Source organism: Camponotus vicinus, unplaced genomic scaffold, assembly GCF_025532165.1.
Source record: "Camponotus vicinus isolate PSW18456_S1 unplaced genomic scaffold, iyCamVici1.0 SCAF_5, whole genome shotgun sequence".
Classification (NCBI taxonomy): Eukaryota; Metazoa; Arthropoda; class Insecta; order Hymenoptera; family Formicidae; genus Camponotus; species Camponotus vicinus.
In genome coordinates, this window is record NW_028141977.1 from 15,591,165 (window position 1) to 15,606,434 (window position 15,270).

A 15,270-nucleotide genomic window follows, 5' to 3' on the forward strand; every position below is an offset into this window, starting at 1 on the left:
TTTTGTAGCACATACATTGATTTATTATACGTAGATTGTTCATAGCTTATTGTTTCTCTATTTTTTTTATAGCAACAGCAAATATACTATAGTTTGGTCAGATTAACAAATGTTTTTTCTCCAATCTGCCGTAGATGTGATTATTCATGTCGATACACCGGATATAACACGAATAACCGAGCCTGTATACATCATTGGCAGGTTGTGACATGTGGAGGCCTAATCAATCATCCGGACATGATGGTCTCCATTTAAATTTGGTTGCCAGTGTGTGTTGTGATTAAATTTTTGATAATCATTTTCATAATCGAAGACACATCCAAGAGAGGTCTAGTTAGATAATTAAACTAAGTTCACAGCGCGTACTAAAAGCGTACTAAGAGTCCTATATCGTCCTTCTTTGATTACTCTCACGTATCAAAGGTACGCGCTGTCTTTTTTTTATAACGTTTACGCGAAACAACGCAACGTACGTAATTCAAAAAGAGTCTCCTTTCTTCCCCCCCGTCCCTAATACCCTCCCCCCCAAGATACTCTTAACGTTAAGAAAGTACCCCGCTCCCCCACATTTACTCTCCCCTCTTTTTCACCCGTCGCATTAAATGCCATCGCGATTAACTGGCGCGCACAATCCGTCTTATTTTCTTTTTAAGTCCCTACTTTTATAATATTATATACAGTTTGGCACCGAAGTTGTCTTTTTTTTTAAGTTTTTCTGTTTTTTTTTCTCTCAAATCGCACGATGCCAGCGCGAAGGTCCAACGTGAATGTACCCCCTCCCCCCATTTGTATGTTCAAGAGAGCGAAATCAGGTAAAAGTACATCTGAGTGTGTGTTTGTATTGTGCTTGCATCGTGTGCTCGATCAACGATTGTTCGCGATCAGTGATAGCACTCGAGTCGCGTCGAGGCGATCCCAAGGGATTCGGTACCTTGGGAGCTCGAGAACAAGAGTATCGCCTTGGACTCTCGCGTGGTCCTGTCCTAATCATCGCTCGTTAATTGCGAATGCTCAAGTACGAACGACGCGATCCCGATTTTAAGTACACGTTTACAAGAGCTTCAGCTTCTTCTCTTTGGCATAGTTTATAAATATACATCTCTCTCTTTCTCGTGTTCTTTTCCTTTTTTTTTTGTTTCGCATTCTTTCGCCATGTTACAGTGTGGAATGTATGTAGCCGGTGTATGCACCTCGGTCAAAAACCTCGTCGTCGTTATCTGGAGCTTGTCAAGTCAGTACATTGCCAATCCGACTCTTTCGACGCCTCGTCGCGCGTATCGCGGATACATGTATCTTCTCGCTCGTACAGAGACGGATTGGCAAAGCGCTTAGCCCGCGATGCGGTCTCTTATCGTTACGAAAGTTACATTAATTTATCTTCTCTTTTCTTATTAACCGTATCCTAGGGAACTCTGACTGCTACTGGTTCTCAACGAATTCCAGACTGCCCAGCAGTCAGACATACATAACAATTATCACAACTTAATATCGTATAATACTAATACAATATTATGTAAATATATTAATATTTAATCATAAATATTCTATATATATAATATATTATTAACAACTGACTTGTTTGCGTTTTATATCCCGCGATACACGTTTCGTATCGTATCATAATACTGTGTTAAACTGGTAAAATACCATACGAAACGTAATATACATTACGACTTCCATTTCTCTTCGACACTATCAAGCTTGGAACGTAAATATAAATTAACATATCATCATAAGCTACGCTCGCGTATGCGCGTGTAACTTCCTTCAATACTGTTTAATATGCATGTATGTTTATGTGTGTGTATGTATGTGTGTGTATATGTGTGTGCGCGTTATTTTATATGTTAAAATCTATTATAATTTTACTAAAAAAATATTGATTGATAAGCTACGCGTACAATACTATAATTATTAACATTTAAAAATGAGATCTAGTTTCTTTATTAATGTAAGAACAAACATTAAGAATCATTATTGAGTCGATAATGGATTTAATGCTGTATATATGTGTTTGTGTGTGTGAGAGAGAGTGTGTGTATGTATGTCAAGTGCATTCGAAAACCTTATCTACCTGTCCCTTGTGCTCTTCTTTTACCAGTGTGTTTTCTTCTCGCGTTGTAAGTACTTATGTTTTATGTTCGTGCAGCGCAACCGCTGTCGGACGATTTCGAGGCCGATTTTATTTTATTACGTACGCTAATCGATCGAGTTCTTTCTATATATGGCTACGTGCTCTTCCCGTTACCCCAGCGTGTTCGAATCACTTTCACTTTAAATGTTTATTCACTCAGAAGATATCTTCATCCGGATCGCTCGAAGGTGCAGCCTGAAGCGCCAATTGCATACTGGATTCTGTATTACGCCGCTTCATTTTACCCTTAGTCTTCTTCAGCATCGTAGCCTAGGAAGGGACAGGATCAAGGGAGCGCACAATGGAGCAATCGATATAAATGTCAGTCAAAATGTCACTGACAAAATAGAAGTATAGAAATAGAAATAGAGGTAGAAATATACATATACATACATACATACATACATACATACATACATACATACATACATACATATATATATATATATATATATATATATATATATATATATATATATATATATATGTATGTATGTATGTATGTATATATGTATGTATGTATGTATGTATGTATGTATGTATGTATGTATAGAGAGAAAGAGAGAAAGAGATTGCGAAACTCAGGGTCAATAACTTATACGTATAGAAAAAAAGGAGGAAAAAGAGAAGAAAAACTTTTACTCTCGCAAAACTAACTAACTACTATCCGATAGAATGCGTCTAAATCCACACATTACGACACAAGCTCGAGCTAGCTGCATTGGATCGAGGCATCGACAAGGTGAATACGGAGAATTGATCGGTTTTACATGCATCAACGAGGAGGGATCGAATCTTTCTTTTTTTTTTGTTGTATAGGTGGAATCGCTTTATAGAGATAGACGGCACGGTTTATCACACCGAGACTCCTCTCTCGCGCTGCTTACGCACGTCGAGGAATCTAGGTTGAGAGATGTCGCGTATCTTCAACGAAATACTCGATTAAACGTTCGAGCAGTTGTGAGCTGTAGTATGGTTGGATTACTCGTCCGTGCTCTTGCCCCCCTCCCCATTAGCAGGTAGAATCGACGGTTCGGTATTGCGACGCTTGATCTTACTTTTCTTCAACATGGTAGCCTGAAGTGAACAAAGGAACAAGGAGATATTAGTCGAGTGCGATTAGGGGAGGAAAGCATGCGCTGATAGGTATCAGCAATCAGGTTGCTTTTACAGAAAAAATACATAGAATATGTGAAACAAAAGATACTACAAACTAATACATACGGATGCTCCTGTTGAAAAAAATATACGTGCCACAAGAACGTATATACGCCCCATTATTCTACTTAAATCCAAACAGAGTAAAAGAAGCAATTACATCATTCATTTATTAGATTTTAAAAATGGAAAGATTAGCGCGTGTCAGAAAATATCAATATCATCATAATATCAATATTGCATTGACTCAATCAAAAATGATTCTACGTTACGTTCTGTTCGTTATTTTTGTAGAATCATGAGGGGAAGGGGGCAGTTTTATAAGATCTCACGTCAAAATATTACCTTGAGCGCAGACTTCAAGACTACAATGTCTCCGGGACTCTGAACCCACGGTTCGCCATCTACTTGTACAGGTATATCCGAATTTAAGTGAATTTTTATATGTCCGCCCTAGAAATTTAAACGAAACAATACGAAAAATAAATTAATATGTCCTGTAAAAAATATAGAGAAAATTAAAATTTTTATATTATTAATTATGTTAATTCACCTGCGCTATTCTCATAGCCGTACGTAGACCCGACTGTATTTGTCCAAGATGCATAACGCCTGTGACTCCGACAACCTCTAACATACCATCCCAGTGATTTGGTGTATAAAATTGATCTTCTTTGGTATCTGGTCCCCACGGATTAGCACCAGAACCCCAACTAAATTGTAAGACGAAAAAAAGTATCGTTTAAATGAAGGTGTAAAATATCTTTCTTAATTAAAAAAAAAAAGATTTCGTAAATATTACCTTAAAATGTTCAGAATAATTATTCCCTCCACTTGCGGTAATTCGACCAATTTACCATCTACTTCTAACCGAATTTCTTTATGTAAATCTTTGCACGGCTTACGTCTAACCATCTTACGTAAACCCATAGTTACATATACACCTTTATTTCGTAATCTGCTTTTGAACTTATTAGGGTTTTCCTCTCTCGCGTTGTGAAAGTCAAGACATAAATCCGCATCGACGCCGATGCCAAAATAATTATTCATTACATATATTTGCGTATTGTCTTCGCTTGTTGAACCAGCGCCTGTAACATAATACGATGCTACTTGTCGATAATGCGATATTTTTCTTCTCATTTCAAATTAGCTCGTTTCCGATATGTTGAAAAAAAGAAGTCTTATTTCTCACCTGCAGCATTACAAACTACTTGAGTCTGTTCCTTTTCTTCCGGATGAAAAACTACAGTCCATCTATCCAATATTATTTCTTCCGCATCGATAACATCTCGCAATAAGTTTAACGGGTCCTCGTCGCCTGTGTATCCTGAACCCCAACATAATACACGCGCAAGATCGTTTCCTGTTCCCAAAGGTACAATAGCGCAAGCGGGAGAAGAACACTCACTATCCTGACCCACATTATCTAAACACTGTAATACCCAGCCTATCGTCCCATCACCACCGCAAACTAATATCTTGTAGTCTTTTATGTGGCGGAAAACGTAAAGCCTGCAACATGAGATACACGTTTATTTTCAACAATCTCTTTCGCGAAATTGTGTAATCAGAATTGATGCATAATTCGCATTCTTAACTTTAATACGATCCACTTACCCGGGGAGAGGTCCACCGTTATCGAGATCAAACACTTGATAGGGATTTAACAGTTTACGAAAACTAGAAATTAATTGAAGTCCTTGACAGCCGCCAGATTTTACATTTACAAACACGAGCAGTGGTTGAACACCTGATGGTACCATACTTGGCTCGATACTCGGTAAAAGCATTACTGGTAGAAAAAAATAGAATCAAATGGAGCAAATATTCTAATATATTTCTCATTAAAATTAATAAAAACAAAAAAATATTTTTAATGTGCATATATGTATAAGCATGCAATTATATTATGCTATTAATCTTTATTTTAATTTGTGAATTGATACATATATGCACCCAGTTTGTCATCAAATATAAAAGCTATATAAAAATATGTATCAATACCTAGAAGACCTTTGTCTTCGTATTTTGACTCTCGCAACGCATATAATGCTCTGACCGCTTTATTCGAATCTTCGTATATAATGACCATCGAACCGTATTCGTAATAAATTGGGCCAATTAATGAGAACCTATTTTCTAAAAAGGTCAAAAAGAGCCGCATATAAGTTATTTTTATTCTATATATCTATATTTTTATTCTATATATTTATATTCTTTTTTTTTCAAATCATACCAACCTTTTCCTAAAAATTCTATCAACATATTCTCATAGCTCCTTTCAGAAAGATTTGGCGGCAAGTTGCCTACAAATAAAGCCAAATTCGGTCCATGGGGATCTTGCTTCAATTGTAGATAGAACCGCATTAATTCCATTTGCCTAATAGAATCTTTTCCCAGCTTCTTAACAATATCCCAAGGTCTTTCGTCCCAGGACAAAACTCTTTCCGTCACTGATACAAATAAAATTTTTCTTATTCCTCGTGCAATAACATTCTTAAGACACAAAATCTTAAAGGATATTCAAAAAACAAATTGTAGAGTTTGGATTTAAATAAAAAACGTACCGCCACGGTCTAAAAGAATTTCACTGCACCTATAGTCGTCGCAATTAAAATTTTGTAAACCAAATTTCTCGAGTGCCTCGTTTATTAAGTCTGCAACAGTTGTTGCTTCGGTGACAGGTACTATACAGAATGACTCTGATACCTGCAATTTGCCGGGATAAACTCGTACTTCTCCACTGTCATTATTTCTGAAATCACAATGTAATGTATTAATTGTAATGTAATTGTATTAAAATTCTTTTTCGCTTTTCATATAGATATAATATTGATATACAACTATTAATATATAATGCATTACATTTCTACTCTATGTTTTTTTAATTTAGATAAATAAATGTAGTGTAAACTTACTTAAATCGTAAGAACACAGCCGGACGTTTGCCTTCTTGGCGATTTAAATTTAAAACAGGCGTTGGGTCACACAACTCAGTTTCCTCCGCGGCATACAGGTCAGTTAAGTAAAAGCTGCCTGAATTTTTTCCGGAAAAAGAAAAAAATACATACATTGGTTCGATTAGTAAACTTGACAAGAGAAATTCGTATGTTTATTATATATATATTTTTTCCACATGAGTGCATACTAGGATCTTTCGTGATGTGAAATGCGCGCAATGCCAATGTGAGAACCTGCTCTGTCGTAGCCTGCCTAGGTACCGGAATTACCCGAAATATCCTTCGCCTCAAAGAGTTGTTGCCGTCGTATACCTTAATCATCTCTGTAATATTAAAAAAAAAACAGCAGATTCACGGAGATTAGAGGCGAGAAAAACCCCGAAACCGTTAATCGGAAGTTGTATTGAAATACCTTCGTCACCTCTTTCTTTGTCTTCTTTCTCTTTAGGAGAACGCGGATCACGGCCATGCGTTGCACTCTGTGTCGGTTCTCCATTATCACGATACCTCGCGTCACTACCAAATTCTTCTGATGTGCTCCGCGCTGCGAACACAAAAAAGATCACATATTTCGAATGTTGGAAAATATATTTATAAACAATAAATTACAATATAATACCTAAATGTGAAACATACAATTTAAATGTATAATACATCTTCTTCTGCGCTGTGTCTAAACTTTGATGCAAAAAATTTATTTCTTTATTACTCAGATAACATTAATGGTATCTCTCTTTGAGTTCTTTTTAATCTTTCTTTCGGAAAAGTGTTATAAAATATTTTATATTAAAAACATCGAAAAAACATAGAATTTGTGAATTGCAATTTTTAATCATCTGATACGTCAAACAATTTCAGCTTTAAATTATAATCAAACATTTACATACATTATTATTGTTTCTTATTATTAATTATATTGAAAATTGCCAGCTTTCGATATGTAGAGCGAAGAAAATAAATCACAAATTTGTTGTATACTCGCACTTGAATTAGGCACTTTAAAAAGAGTGATAAATAACAATTTTTTGAAAAAACAAATTTATAAAACACAAAGAGCACAACATTGTATAATGACTCTGTGTGTATCATTCAAGAATAAATTACGCATCTCTCTTACCATCGAATATTTACTAGCTTTGTAGAACACACACATGATAGGAAGAATTAGTCAGTAGTATTCTTGAACTTCATTTCACTGCATAGTAGAGTGATAAGCATCATGGAATCTCATAGCATCCAGTGGGCTGAATGACAGTGCATGCACTGAAGCGAGACATACATACATGCTAAAACGTAAACAGTAACAAAATAACATCCATAAAAAAACGTTGGTGCACCATGATATTATGTAAATGCATGTCACGTAATAACCTATTTTATATATATATATATATATATATATATATATATATATATATATGGGATGTATCTATTATGCTTTTCAGAATTGTATCATTGTTTCCTACTTCTTAAGATTAAGTTCCTAGTAGTATCGAATTGCTCATTAACATCATATCAGTAGAATCGAAAAAATAATTTATGAAAGATGAAGAATAATTTTACTCTGCAAGGAATCGCCTATCGAGAAAAGTGCTCGTCCAATTTTTACAAAATTATATATATGTTTACATCTTTATATATATTATTTATTTTTTTTAAATCATATACATATGATTTTAAAACGAACATGTAAATGATATATGCAAGAGATTAGAGAGATTTATATATTATATTACATTTATACTTTAACGACTCATATAGAATGTGTATATATTCCTATTATAATGTAGCACTAAAATGTCATTTGATATTAATGTCGAAAGAAATATGATAGAAGCGCAAAGCTAAATATCTGCATTGCTGTTAGGCAAACTTAAAAAAATGTATAAATAAATACGATTGTGTCTCTTAATATAGCGCTTTCTCTCGCAAACGTTAAGTAAGTGATTACACGTAGAGATAGAGAGATAATAACAGCGAGAGTAACGACAGCACTACAGCATATATATTTTAATTTACTCTCCAGTTTTGTATAATGTAAGTACATCTTATAGAATTGAGTACATTCACACAGATGAATGTCTGAGGATGATAATATTCTAGATACCTCGAACATAAGGAGGGGAAGCATGACAATTTCCATGGCAGCTACGTGGCAAAACTAGCGAAAGGCGCCTCAAAGCTTCGGCTAGGCGGCCTGCAGCCCCATTTTGCTCACTCTCAGCGAAATCGAATTGCTCTCCGATGTTATCTTCACATAGAAGCAAAGGTAGACCGAATATTTTAACCGGTTACCATAATTTTTTAACTCTACTTTCTTTTTCTCCTCTACTTTCTTTTTCTCCTTAGATACGTTCATTTCAAAACTATTGTATTTTGTTTTTTGCACTATCAAATTTGCTTATAATTACGTTAGACGAAGCGTTTTTTGCTTTCTAACATGTCCGAGACTTATAATTAAAAAAAAAAATGAAATGTCACTACTTTCAGCTTCTTTTGCATTTTATTCGTTAAGATATATATTATTCTGTAAATGCCAATATTTCCCTAATCAACAATAATGTAATTATGAAGCTCTAGAAAAAAAAGATGCTGTATCTATCAAAATATTTAACGCCTATTAAAAGCAACATTGAAATTAGCAATTAATAGGAGCAACCAGCCACAAAAGCCATATAATTTACGAATATATTATAAACAGAATACGCGTAATTAAATTAACAGATGTAGCTTCAATGTTAAGAAGATTATGGTTTCAATACGATTAACAAATTTATTTACGCAGCTTAAGATTCATATAGAATATCATATAATCCTCTAGATCTATTCGCCAGACAAGTGTACAACTCTTTAGCTACCGTATAATGATAAGACGCGATAATAATAATACAATTTTTACAATAAATTCTCACGTGATATATTCGATGATACAAATGATTGAATATAGAATTGTGAATGTTGTAATGATTATAGATATAGCACAGTCACACACTTTATATAATTCAAAAGTTTATTACTAATTTCTCTGCATTCAGCACACTGTGCGTAGATTGAGTTTAAGGCATATCAACGATATGCAAAGATTGTTACAAACCATAGAAATACATTTTATGAGGACTTATTTTATTTTTATTTTATTCTATAAGAAATCAAAGTTTGTTTATAGTTTGATAGTTTTTATAAGAAAGGGGACCATCGTATTTAGAAAAATATATAGAAAGCTGAGAGTGCAAGAAAAACTGCAAGTAGCAAATGTAAAAGTACATATACATATTTATACGTGAAATATTAAAAATATATTAAATCAATGATAAAATCTTTGACTAGTAATAATATTTTATGTAAATATACATATTGGTTTAAGATCAAACGAAACAATATGAAAATTTGAGGCGATAATCCTTTAGAATACAGATAGGGTCTTTCTCGTTTCACATATCGAAGAAAGTCAACGCGCGTTGCATGCTCTGAAAAGAAGGAAGAACAAATATATGTTTACAAAACTGACGGTATTTATACACGCGTATATGTGTGAGTGAGTGCTAAAATAAAACTCATGCAAAAAAATTTATGTTCCAAAAATTGGTTACCTTTACAAGAGTATACTTCTACGAATATATATATGTATAAGAAATGTTTTGTTGTACATTCTTTTTAAACTTTAGTATATAGATCAATACAATATCTTTTGCTACCAATCATTGGTGCACATTTGCATACGTGTACAGATGCTAATGCATAGTAAAAATAGATAAAATTTCATACATGTATGACTTACACAAGTGTGAAAATAATCGATCGTGTCAATAGGTAATACCGAAATGCAAGAATGAGATCGATTGAAAAAAGTGCTAATCGACGATGAAACTCACGGTGCAAGTGAAAAACGCGATAATTAACGCGTAAAATATTCAATTAAACCGACACATTTTGCCATTATGTGTTATCTGAGTCTGATACATTAATATTATTCGTAGAAAAACATAAATTCTCGTAATTCGAGAAAATATATAAAATATATTTAATGTGACATATACACACAAAACTATATAATTATTCTATATATCTATAGATAAATGCGTGCATTGGTAATTATCAATGTGAATATGTATTTTCTTTTTCTTTCGTACAAACTACAGATATCTACAGTTTCATTTATGCCAGTATTGACACTTTTATACGCGGCTATGTTATTAAATCTGTTTTATTAGAAGAGGTTTTGTTTTAATCTCTTATCTTTTTAAAATATCATTTTAATGTCTAAATTATATTTCCGGTGGGATCGATTAATAAAATATTAGAGTGCCTTGACGACACAAATTTTGTGATAAAGCGCAATTTCTCATTCCATTATTCTAATTACCTGTTAACACGCACATCATAATTACACGACAGACACTTACGGCAAGAATACTCACGGGTTGCTACTTCTTTACGACGCACTTGTACTCCAATGATGGCTTCCATGGGAACTTCGGTACGCGGAATACTAACTGCATGTGGCGGCAGGTAAATTGGTTCCAAGTTACCAAAGGTGCATTCTTGGGGAATATTCTTGTAACAATACGCGTGCGACTGAGAGGCAAAATCAAAATTTATCATTAAATGTTTGTACTTTGACGGAAACTTTAGAGTCGTACTAATATGCTTTTGTCATTCATACAAGAATGTAATTTACTTTTACATATTTCGTTTTAAAAATTAAATGTTGCATATTGCAATGTTTCTCACTCTATACTCTATACTAATTTCGTTAACGAAATGAAAGCAAGAAACAAACAATATATGAATATAAATCCTTTTGTTTACCGTCATGCCGCACCACTCGCAACGAAACCCGGCAAGGCACTCGGCAGTAAAACAACTCTTTTTGCATACGGCGCATTTAGAGCTGCTCGGAAGATTGCCTTCCCGCCAGTGATGAGTGTGTTTCACTGCTGACAGGTCCTTCCCAGGCAAGTACGTGGCATTCTCCTTGCAGTCTGCCACCGCGAAATCTTGGCATTCTATGTGCACGAAGTACTCGCATACTATCGACAAACAAGCGTATTTACAATTAGTATATTACTTTTTAGGATCTTCACATAAATTTATAATAAAGATAATATTTATTAAAGACATCAACGATTAATTAATAAAACGATTTAAAATTCCATAGCTAGGCACAAGTTTCAACTCACTTTCGCAGTGTATGGATGGATTATTATCATCCAAACGTTTCCGACAGACGTTGCAGAATTTTCTTTTATGGTGTACTTGTTCGGACCAACAGTGTGCAACCGGGTTCTATAACATAATAAAAAAACATTCTATATCAATTTTACATAACTTAATTAATTACATTTACATAATTTTACGTTATTTTATTATCATGATATAAAATTCCAAAATACAAAATAATCCTTGCAGTATCAAATAAATATCGTTCCTTCGTATCGTGAATTTCATGATGATTTCTTCTTAACTTTAGAATTTACATTAATTATTTTATTGCAATGTTTAATTATTTCGTGATATCCCTGGATGAAAAGATTGCTTTTTTATTGCCACATAAATGAAACAAAATCGGTAAATATAGGATGTTATATTTTTATGCGTACAGGCGGTTAATCGTGCGTTGCAGTGGAGATTGATTATTATCCTACCTTAATCAGGCTTGCCGCGATGCTGGAGCAGGGAGAGACGACGGCCTTGAGACAGCGGTCGTGCACCACGAAGTTACACACTATAATAAAAAAAAAGAAAATTCAAAATACAGAAAATTACTTGTATATACAGAAAATTAATTGTTATATTAAACAAGGGATTTACTGACTAAGCGGTAATGTGTACCATAATGTAAATCAATACAAGCCACTCATAATGTAATTTATAACAAGATCTCTTGACCTTTCACGTAAGTAAAAACGTCGAAAATAAAAAACGCAGTATTTCTTAGTAAAAATTTCAAAATTTTTACTTAATACTTTCACTGTTAATCGCGATTCACAAATGTACACGTGATAGTTTATCAAATTTCTATAGAAATCAAATAAAAAATAAAATCTTTCGAATAGCTTCTGTTACATAAAAATCGGTTAGTAAAAAGTTATAGATTTCGTTAATTCTTATGGTATTTTTTCAAATTTAATCTACAAATTCTTTTGAAAAAAAATGAGTTTTTTTTCATTTTTTTTTCAAAAAAAATATTTGGCGGATACTCAATATTTGAAAACTATTTATAAATTTAGAGTTAATATTAATATTAATAAGTATCTCAGAATTAACAAAAGTAATTGCGATGCAATTGAAACACCATCATTTAACATATCATTATCTGTTAAAAGGACGCAGGGTGACGCGACAAGTGTCGTATTCTTCATAAGAGCGGTAATGATCGAGCTCTATCGCGCTCTTGCGACGCTAATCAGGCAAGATGTGGGAAATTTGTCGCATCGATGCGCAGGTGCGGCCCGAAATAGTACTGTGCATCCGCTTCGTTAAGAAGGCGCCATCAGCCACCATCGACGATCGACCACGAATGCCGGGTTAACTTTAACTCTTCGAGTGGGTAGTTTCAATCGAAAAGAAATATTCCTTGTCATAGAAGAAAAAAAAGGGAAATTCGTTTATCCATATCCATTTAAATTTTGCTTCCAGCGCCAGGTTTTCTTCAACTATAAAAAACTACCTTAAAAAAAGATACGAAGTATTAGTTTAAAGAGAACTGTATCTCTCTAATGAATGTAGAAAGCATTTATGGTGCTAACATTTTGATTAAATCCAAGTGGATTTGTGTAAACATACACGAAATGATCGACACCAATCAGATGTCTATCATATCTAATATAAAGAACACGACATTATTTTTCATCGAACACGAGATTAGCTTTTAATATATGTACTTATACATATTCAACCGCGAATTTTATCATGGTTTTCTTTATCTTACTTTTTCTTTTCGAAAGAATATATATTATCTTATTCTAAATGCGAAAAATCATAGATAAGAGAAATCTACTTCTCGCGAATCAATGTTGTCGATTCTGTTTACATCGGGTTTGAAAATCGCTCAAAAGTCAGGCTAAAGATAAGCATGCTTTAAATCGCGTTTGAAATCTCGGAAAAAAGAAGAATATTGTATCAATATTTCGGCAATCATATACATATATCTTAAGTATACACGTATGTTGGTTTTTATTTTCTAGCGATTATTTTTCGGGTTCTTTTACATTTATATATATGTATAGACTAGTTTTGGCTACCAATTTGTAACAATTTTAGTTGCAGCAACAAATCAACCAATTACTTTAGTTAAAACTGTGTATGTACGTGATATAATTAAATTTTCAAAACTATGAAAAATATCACAATAATTTCGTAATCTTATCTGTTATAATAATCATCTACAATCTTACGTGCTCTTGTCTTCCTCAGTTTTTCTATGTATACGAAAAAAACAAAAATATACATTGATCTGTATTATAAAATATTTTCTCCATCGATATGCTTTTTTGCATGATAAATACAATCTAAAAGAATACGATGAAATTATAACACACACAATATTTTAAACTCTCATTTCTAAAATCAATCGTATATATATATAATGCCTTATCCCTAATGATTATGTCGGAGCTTTTTAATAATAATGGAAGCATTTGAGTTGTAATTTTGCAAAAAAATTTTATTATTTAATTTTTGTTACGGAAATTATTTTTAAAAAATACAAAACAAAGAGGATATATTGACGTTGTATAAATACGAAAAAAATCTATTTTGTAGAATCTATTTTTGTGGATGTGAATTATCTGGTACATGTATATTTTTATGTATATTACCCAAAAAAATATCAAACAATTAAACTATTAAAAAATTATGTAAGAAAATACGAAAAATATTAATAATCAATATTGGTTACAATCAATTTCTGAAATGTGCAATGTTTTCTACGTACAAATCATTTGATTCGTGCTGCAGTGTAACTTATAATAGACTTTAATATTTGATCGAAATTATTAAGTTATTTATATAATAAATCAACAAGAAAAATATAATATATCAAGAAAATCTGATATATATCGTTTTCTGGATATATGATTAAACTTATTTTTTTATTTTTTGTATAAGTTATATCTATCAATATTTCTGTTATATGAGACAAGCTTTAAAATTTGATATCACATTACTACGACATACGATTAACATTATTGTTTGTTAAATTAATGTATTGCTTCATGTTTCTCTATTTATAATAAAAATTTAAGCAAAATTAAACAAAAAAATACTGATAAAAATAAATTAAATCGCTACTATTTGATCGATATGATAATGGTAAATTCAATGTGCATATCTATTCCTAAGTCATGTATATGACGGTTCATTCCATTATTTAAAAAAATGTTTATTCTTCTGACATTTGTACAAAGAAAAGTGTCTCTCACAAATGTATTAATCATTTTTTAAATTAAAAATGTGTTTCTCATCATAATATTAAAGTTCTACTACCCACAGATATAATAATGAAGTATTAATTAATGTATAACATATTAAAAAAATTATTATTTTTATGTGATGTTATATGTAATTATTGTATATGAAATCACAAAAGATTTAGAGAAGATTTAATTACAATCTGCAAGTTACATTTTTCACGTTACGTTTACCTTACCAAGTTTATTATCACTGTTGCATATCATTTTAAAGAGAGATGTTCGCGCAAACCGAAGATTATATTATCATGCATAATTTTTTTCTTGAATTAATATAAGAAATTATTTTTTTCGCGTTATATTTCGAAAATTATAATTATATTTCTAAAATTGCATAGTTTAAATTTTTTTGACATTCATCATTCTTATATAACGTGAATCGGAATGTCATACATATATATAATAAATGGATGTCAATTGAGATCTTTATCTCTTTTTGCATGTAAAATATACTGGTAATCATTACCTAAATTAAATGAATGAGACAATGTTGTTGATTAGTTAGTAAATTATTGCAAATTAGTTAGTTTACAAAATTAGTTAG

The 15,270-nt window shown here is 32.4% G+C and overlaps 2 protein-coding genes and 1 long non-coding RNA gene across 17 annotated transcripts in view; 1 reads left to right on the top strand and 2 right to left on the bottom strand.

Annotated features, from left to right (window-relative positions):
• Positions 1 to 14,225, top strand: part of LOC145971733 (uncharacterized) — a 136,532-nt gene extending 122,307 nt beyond the window's left edge. For 4 of the 5 annotated variants that reach the window (XR_014438958.1, XR_014438961.1, XR_014438959.1 and 1 more), the window contains 2 exons: positions 11,858 to 12,151; positions 12,582 to 14,225. This is a non-coding gene — a long non-coding RNA (uncharacterized LOC145971733). The remainder of the gene's footprint in view (positions 1 to 11,857; positions 12,152 to 12,581) is intronic. The other variant, XR_014438962.1, reaches the window with a different exon arrangement.
• The window catches only part of LOC145971727 (diacylglycerol kinase theta), a 19,887-nt gene continuing 4,617 nt past the window's right edge, over positions 1 to 15,270 (bottom strand). Inside the window, exons 2-18 of one of the 10 annotated variants that reach the window (XM_083099674.1) lie at positions 11,901 to 11,980; positions 11,436 to 11,541; positions 11,065 to 11,285; positions 10,659 to 10,830; positions 8,363 to 8,506; positions 6,677 to 6,799; positions 6,444 to 6,578; positions 6,214 to 6,331; positions 5,863 to 6,050; positions 5,536 to 5,748; positions 5,300 to 5,434; positions 4,913 to 5,087; positions 4,488 to 4,807; positions 4,095 to 4,401; positions 3,846 to 4,005; positions 3,638 to 3,745; positions 1 to 2,404 (exon numbers count right to left, since the gene is read on the bottom strand). In XM_083099674.1, coding sequence (XP_082955800.1) covers positions 2,291 to 2,404; positions 3,638 to 3,745; positions 3,846 to 4,005; positions 4,095 to 4,401; positions 4,488 to 4,807; positions 4,913 to 5,087; positions 5,300 to 5,434; positions 5,536 to 5,748; positions 5,863 to 6,050; positions 6,214 to 6,331; positions 6,444 to 6,578; positions 6,677 to 6,799; positions 8,363 to 8,506; positions 10,659 to 10,830; positions 11,065 to 11,285; positions 11,436 to 11,541; positions 11,901 to 11,980 — 2,819 coding nt within the window. In that variant the 3' untranslated portion in view covers positions 1 to 2,290. Of the gene's footprint in view, positions 2,405 to 2,622; positions 3,212 to 3,637; positions 3,746 to 3,845; positions 4,006 to 4,094; positions 4,402 to 4,487; positions 4,808 to 4,912; positions 5,088 to 5,299; positions 5,435 to 5,535; positions 5,749 to 5,862; positions 6,051 to 6,213; positions 6,332 to 6,443; positions 6,579 to 6,667; positions 6,800 to 8,362; positions 8,507 to 10,658; positions 10,831 to 11,064; positions 11,286 to 11,435; positions 11,542 to 11,900; positions 11,981 to 15,270 lie in introns of those variants that run through there. The other 9 variants (XM_083099673.1, XM_083099676.1, XM_083099677.1 and 6 more) reach the window with 9 other exon arrangements.
• Positions 11,901 to 15,270, bottom strand: part of Ap-1sigma (AP-1 complex subunit sigma-2) — a 20,886-nt gene continuing 17,516 nt past the window's right edge. The window contains exon 7 of one of the 2 annotated variants that reach the window (XM_083099696.1): positions 11,901 to 11,980. The gene's annotated coding sequence lies outside the window, so the exon portion shown is untranslated. Of the gene's footprint in view, positions 11,981 to 13,428; positions 13,767 to 15,270 lie in introns of those variants that run through there. The other variant, XM_083099697.1, reaches the window with a different exon arrangement.